Genomic DNA, 7,283 nt, shown 5'->3' with positions numbered 1-7,283 from the left:
CAATGAGGGGCACTTGTTTTTATGGTGTTTTTAATTTTTTTTTTAATATAATTATATACAATGTGCTTCTACTTCAAATTTTTTAAATAATTCCACTACAAATAAATTAAATTTAATTAGCTAAAATTCTAAATTCACTTTTTTTTTCTATTATTTTAAATATTATTTAACTTAATCAAATTTAATTTTTGTATCGTCACTCTTTTATTCCCTTAAACCCTCTTCTTATTTTTATATTTTCAACCTTCTTTTTTATTCCTTGTCTAGTAGTCATCTTCTCTTCATCAAAACATAAATTTTAAATTTTTTATTTTTTTTATATAACTCTCCATGACTCTATATATTTTCTAATTTCATTATTTTTCTTTTTAATATTTTCAATTGCAAATTTTAATTCAAACAATAATTATAGTTTAGATATTAATCTAATGTTTTATTTTCTTCGTGACTTTATATATTTTATTTTATTCTCAATTTATTCATTCTTATTACTTATTTTTTATCATTTGTTCTATTATATGTACCTATATTGTATATAAAATTTTAAAATAAATTTATTAATTTACTAATTTAGAATATATTTTTTATTTTTAAAAATAATAATAATAAAATATTTTAATTACAATACATAATTAAATATATGCATAAAATTTTTCATCTAACATTATATCAAAATTAAATTAAAAATATATAACAAAATTAATTATTTTAAAAAAAAAAAAAAATTTGTGAACTATGTTTCTATTATTTTATATAAACATACTTCTCATATATAGATTTAATTTTTCTAGTATTTATATATAATTCTAGTTTCAAATTATAAATACTAGTATATCATTAGGCGCTAATTTGCCAATTAATTCATTCTTTTATTATTAAATATGTATAAAAAATTAGTTAGGATAATAAAATATCTATAATTTAATTAAAATATTTTAAGTTTAAGTTTTAAAAATAAAAAATATTTTTTTATAAATTATATATAATGAATAATATTTTAAGAATGAAAGTATTCAGTAATTCTTTTTAATTTTTATATTTTTATATAATTAATAATATTTAACAAAATTTATTTTAATATATATATTTTTGCCTCATTCCTAAAATTTTCTGGTTCGTCACTGCTTATTATCATTCGAACAAATAAATATGAATGAATATTTATTATAATTTTTTAAATGGAAATCGGATACATAATTAAACATGTAATTCAATTTGATAACCTTGGTGAATTTTCAATAAATACATTAACTATCTATCATAAGTGATAATTGGATTATTATTCAAGGAAATTATCAAGTGACAACTCTTTTTTTTTGGTTAATTTTAAAAGTATATATATTTCTTCTTTTGAATTATCAAACCATTATTATAGCAATCTACCAAAAACAAAAAAACATTATTATATGTATACATTACAGCGATGGAAATTTAATTTACACTTGGATTGTGATGGACCAGCCAAAACTTTGAAGACCCGCAATTTGCTGAAAATATTTTACCGGCGGGTCATAACTCACAACTCACAAATATTTGCGGTGGCACCTACCCACCTAACTTTTGAAATAATCCTTATTATGAATTATGAATTGTGAATATCCAACACATTGTAGATCACAAAAGTTTGTTTGGACTTGTGAGCCTTCCTGGGGAGAGGTCAATAGCTATCACTTTCATGTTAGACAAAGTTTTGGTGGTTGTGTTCATTCATTGTATTAATTATTCATTCCATCCATTGTAGATATCAACCAAGATCTGAGCTCATGCCAATTTTACATTTTATAGTGGCACAAAACTATTTACATATAAAATTAAAGTTAAGAATATGCATATGCATACTTCTGAATTATGAAAAAGGTATAATTATTTCTAATTTAAGGGCACATGCTACTAACTGTGACGGATATAAAAAATTTAATATATTAGGACAAAATATATATAATTTTCACGATAATTTAATATAATAGAATCAAATTTAATAACACAATAAAAACAAATAAATATAAATATATAATTATCATGTACTACTAAAAAAAATTAAATCCTAATAAAAGCGCTTGCCTCTCACAAGATAACACTTGGATTCGTTCTTATATACTAATGTTATTAATTAAAAAAATTTATACAAAAAATATAAAGTTTAAATTCTTAATACTTTAGTTATATATTTATTTGTTAAAGTAAAAAAAGTTAAATTTTTTTTAATAGTAATAATATAATCTTAACATTTTAGCTAAATTTTTATAAAAAATTAAAAAAAAAGTTTATATTACTATATATGTTTATCAAAATGCAAAGCCATCATCCCATAGTTTATTATATATTGGTGGAATATATTGGTGGAAAGACCAAATAACATACTCTTCAACGTTATTAATTTACCAAAATAAAATGAACTCTTCCAGATTTGTTTTTTTTTTATAAGAAAGAACTCTTCAACATTAAACAATTAGTTAAAGGGCTTGATCATTATATTTTCTTATGTTTTATGTCACATTGTTGTTCTGTTAACTCGTGCATCCAACTATTTGCAGGTCAACAGCAATTATAAGCCCAAATATACATAAAAAAAAAAAACTCGATTATATTTCTTTTACAAAGACTAATAAAGAAATAAAAAAAAAAACACTTCAAACCAACAGAAGAGGGAAGAAACAAAACTCTTTCATAGTAACAGGTGAAAGGACTCTAATATTGATAAAGAGGTATGCATTTTAGTAGCTAAAAATGGTTAAACTTTGATTCAAAGGTTATAACCATTAACCTTCTACTAATAATTGATGGTTGAAACCATGTGCAATTAATTTTATATGAAGTTGATAATTAAAAATCATTAAAAAATTTGACAAGTTTGACTAAATTATTACCTAACAGCTCTCTCGACTATCAACTTCACATGAACTGTACCTAAAATTTTACTATAATTAATACGGGAAAGATATTAATTCACCACATGTAAAGTATGAATTTTACAAAAAAAAAATATATTTTTTTTTCTCTTTTGTTCAAAGACATAATAATTCAACACTGAAAAATGGAGCATAGTGGCAGCACATCAAACCCCCCAAACCAATTGTAGATAGCATAAAATAATCTTACACTATTATTTATTGATCATATATTCTTTACTTTTAAGACTTATAAAGTACTTAGTTATTACTTATTGGAACACATTTTATTAATATACTTATATAGACTTAGAAGTAGATATTCGTATAAAACATTTTTTATATTGATAATACACCAAAACTTACATTTTAATTAGAAAATTTTTTAAGAAGAAAAAAGAGATTTGTTGTTTTTTCCTTCCACTCCAAATTAAGACGAGAGCTTATTAAGCTCCAAAAATCGCCGTTTTTATAAAAAATCCCAACACAAGCTAAAGTTTAAGTCCTTTGGTTCATTCATTGGCCCAAAAATCTTGTCTTTGATTTTTGGGTTTACAGAAAATAATGTTTTTATCTCTAGATTTTGTCCCCTTTTGTGGTAGTTGTACTTCACATGCTACAAGCCTATAACGGTTTCAGAGAGCGAAAAGCGCACACAAACGCCCTCTGCAGAGAAAACATAGGAAGCCATTGACCCTCCATGGCTGTGGCATCGTCTCTTGCTCTATCAGGGCTTGCAAGTTTCCAACTTTGTTGTTGTAACAGCTTGTTGAGGGTGAAGAACAGTGATTTTGGATTAAGTTTGGAGAATTATCATCACAAGAGAGCAGCAACAACCAAATGGGGGTTCCTCCTTGGTGGGGTTTCTGTGTTGCATGTTGAGAATCCATGGAAGCCAGCTAGGATAATGGTACAGCATGTTGTTCATAATGATCAATTGGGTGGTGATGTTGTATCTCATGGATTGCATAAGGATTTGGGTTCTCTTCCAAGTGAGTTTTCTTATTTTCTTTAGTGTTTGTTTCCATTTTCAGTCTGTTCAAGATAACAGATCCTGTTAAATGTTTATGAGCATAATTATCCATATAATTGAATTATTTAATTTCTTTATTCCATTGGTGCTTGCTTGCTCTGCATTGCTGAATGAATAAAGACTTGTTTTGTGTAATTTATCTTTTCTGGTTTGATTTCACACTGTTAATTGAGTTTGTTAACATTTCCTAGCTATAGAGCGGAATAAAAGATTAACTTCCCCCCATGTTGTTTTTTAAAGCTAGTTGTTAAAGCAAAGCAGGGCGATTATATGCAGGGTTGCTTGTGGCGTTGTGAAGGGGATAGACCAGTTAGTACCCCCAAGTCATTGTTGGTATTTCATTCAACCGGTCTTATGTTTCTCATTGTTGTTGTTCTCCTGAATTCTGGAAAACATTGTTCAGAATGAACGTATATGTTAGAAAACATTTGATCAACTTGTATCAGGAGTTGTGCCGTTGGAATCTGTCTAGTTGTAACTGTTTAGAAAGTTACTCATCCTGTGCTGTTGTTTTATTTTATTTTGTCATCTTGCCATATGCATTCCCATGTTATGTAATTTGCCATGACCTATGAGTTATACTTTTGGATCACATAGTTTACAACTACTGATTTTGTCTCTAAATGTAGAGCCTTTGTCCATATCCGATATTGTGGCTGCTTCCGATGATGGTGCTAAAGTGCGAATATCATATAAGGTATGATGTGTATGTTTGTTTCTACTTTGTGATTTGATGATCATGTTTCATCATTTGTTTGGATTATTGAATTAGGGAATACCTGGATCATACAGCGAGGATGCTGCACACAAAGTGTATCCTAATTGTGAAACAGTTCCTTGCCATGATTATGAAGCTGCCTTTAAGGTTTGAAATAATCTGTAATATTCTTTATGCAGTAGTTTAGCTAAAGCTGAATTCCTTGTGTGTTTGTGTCCCTGCAAGCGCATGTATTTTATCATGTATAAGCAAGGACTTTGTCTTATGGCCATCATTATCTTTCTTATAACCTAGTTAACTTCTATAAAAATATTTTGACAGGCTGTTGAATTGTGGATTGCTGACAAAGTTGTTGTTCCAATAGAGAATTCATCCGGGGGAAGCATCCATCGAAACTATGATTTACTTCTTCGTCATAGGCTGCACATTGTTGCTGAGGTGCAGTTGGCTACTAATCTCTCACTTTTAGCTTTGCCAGGTGTCAGAGTAGAGTACTTGAAACGAGTTCTAAGTCATTCCCAGGTTCGGCTATATTCCTTTTTCCATTTATGGCTCTTCCAATATGTGGTAGTGTAGAATTGCTTTTGCATCTGATCCTATGCGATACAAGAAAGAAAGAGATGTTTCTTTTAGTGGGGTGCGGTTTCAGGCATTCAGTGTCATCGATACTTAATTACTTTTTCCTTTTATATTTATTGTCATTGATTCATCATGCAGGCACTTGAATTGAGTGATAATTTCTTGACTAAACTAGGTGTTGCCAGAGAAAATGTTGACGATACAGCTGGTGCTGCTCAGGTAATCTGACAACATATTTTCGTGACTTCTAAGTTTTCTAATGCATTAATAGAGAAAAAAATTGTTTAATTTCCCCCTTTTAATGTGTGCCGGACATTAGCATGTAGCTTTGGATGGTCTATATGATGCCGGTGCAATTGCAAGCATTCGAGCTGCAGAAATTTATGGTCTTAATGTGCTTGCAGAAAAAGTTCAGGTAAAACTCCTTACCAAGTCAGGTTGGTTTAAATGAAAATGCTTGTGTTTGTTTCAAAATTCCAATGTCTTATACAGGACGATGGTGAAATCATCAGTCGTTATCTCGTGCTTGCCAGGGATCCAATAATTCCGAAATCTGATAAGCTCTTTAAGGTAAACTTTTGACCTATGAAGTTGTATCTTAACCATGTTACAAGATTTTCTTGAATCGACTCATCATTAGATAATTCCAGACAAGCATTGTGTTTACACTGGACGAGGGTCCCGGGGTACTGTTTAAGGCGTTGGCAGTATTTGCCTTAAGAGATATAAACTTAACCAAGGTATAACAGAAGAAGCTTCTTTTTCTTAGTCTGGCTCTCAATTCTTAATAAATACATGAAGATCAATGATATGTATTATTGTAAAATCAGATTGAAAGTCGCCCACAACGAAATCGGCCGTTAAGAGTTGTTGATGATTCGAACACTGGGAGTGCCAAGTGAGTTATGATTTTTTTCCTTTGCATTTCCTATTCTAGCCGAGGATAAAGTCATTCAGAGATTTCTGAAACTACATATTTCCCTATCCTGATGCAAGAAATTGAGATAACATGTTACTTTTTTTTTCATTTAGGTATTTCGACTACCTTTTCTACATTGATTTTGAGGCGTCTATGACTGAGCCCCGAGCACAAACCGCTTTAGGACATCTGCAGGTTTGTTCTTTGTCATCTTATTCATGATCTGAAATCTGTCTCTTAATTCTTCTATTTGCTTCTGTCCCTTATTAAACCTTCCTTCTGAAAGAGACATGGCCAAAATCCTGTTCAAGTGTTTAGATCTTTTGGACTAAGATTCTGTTCTCTCTTTTTCCTGTAGGATCTAACATGCTAATACACATGCACACACACTTTCTCAATCATTCTGTTCTATACCTTTTGTTGAATTTTCCCTCTTTTCAACCATCTGTATATCAAATATTAAATCTTCCATCTATTTTTGTCATGAGTTCCTAAGCGTATATCAAATATTGTTAAATGTCCCTACAGGAATTCGCCACATTTCTTCGGGTGCTGGGCTGCTATCCTATGGATACAACCATATGAGTCACAGCTATCCGTGTTTATTGCTGAATTTTCAATGGATATCATCATACTCAAGCCTAAAATGCCGGAATTTCCAAGAGCATTCGGAGCTAACTGATGGTCTGAACATACAATACGGCGATGCAAACGGTCGATTGTGATCTTAGACATTGCAAAAGAATGAACAGAGGTATAAGGTTTTAAACATGTATGTAATATGTAGTATAGCTTCAATTCTATAGCATTAAAAAGCATAAACAAGAGCAACAGTGAATGTAAAAGGAAAAAATCTGCTAATGTATTCTTTGTTTCATAGTGAATTCACCATAATCAGTAAAAACATTATTTGTTAGCATCTCATACCTTGCCTTGATTCTTAACTGTAACACCTCATGATCAATTATGTCTCTGTTCGTGAATTGAAAGTTTGAAACTATTCTTATTCTCAAATGCTATGCTAGACAAATAGTATCCATTCTATTACAATGTCAACCTTGACAAAAAGAATTAAAAAAGAGAAGGACAAAAAACATGCATGCCACCAATCCATTGCTTCACAGTGAAGTCTCTCAGCCCATTATG

At 29.7% G+C, this 7,283-nt stretch overlaps 1 protein-coding gene across 1 annotated transcript; it reads left to right on the top strand.

Moving 5' to 3' along the window:
• The first annotated feature begins 3,372 nt into the window (after nt 1-3,372).
• On the top strand, nt 3,373-7,080 carry LOC130943562 (arogenate dehydratase/prephenate dehydratase 1, chloroplastic-like). Its single transcript, XM_057871486.1, has 11 exons — nt 3,373-3,880; nt 4,551-4,618; nt 4,694-4,786; nt 4,961-5,161; nt 5,357-5,437; nt 5,538-5,633; nt 5,711-5,788; nt 5,869-5,958; nt 6,049-6,116; nt 6,251-6,332; nt 6,666-7,080. Exons 1-11 carry the CDS (start codon nt 3,589-3,591, stop codon nt 6,720-6,722), a joined length of 1,206 nt encoding a protein of 401 aa, XP_057727469.1. The 5' UTR covers nt 3,373-3,588; the 3' UTR covers nt 6,723-7,080.
• The last annotated feature ends 203 nt before the right edge of the window (nt 7,081-7,283 follow it).

This window comes from Arachis stenosperma, chromosome 8 (assembly GCF_014773155.1).
Source record: "Arachis stenosperma cultivar V10309 chromosome 8, arast.V10309.gnm1.PFL2, whole genome shotgun sequence".
In the NCBI taxonomy this organism is placed as follows: Eukaryota; Viridiplantae; Streptophyta; class Magnoliopsida; order Fabales; family Fabaceae; genus Arachis; species Arachis stenosperma.
This window is presented reverse-complemented; position numbering and strand designations above follow the sequence as displayed.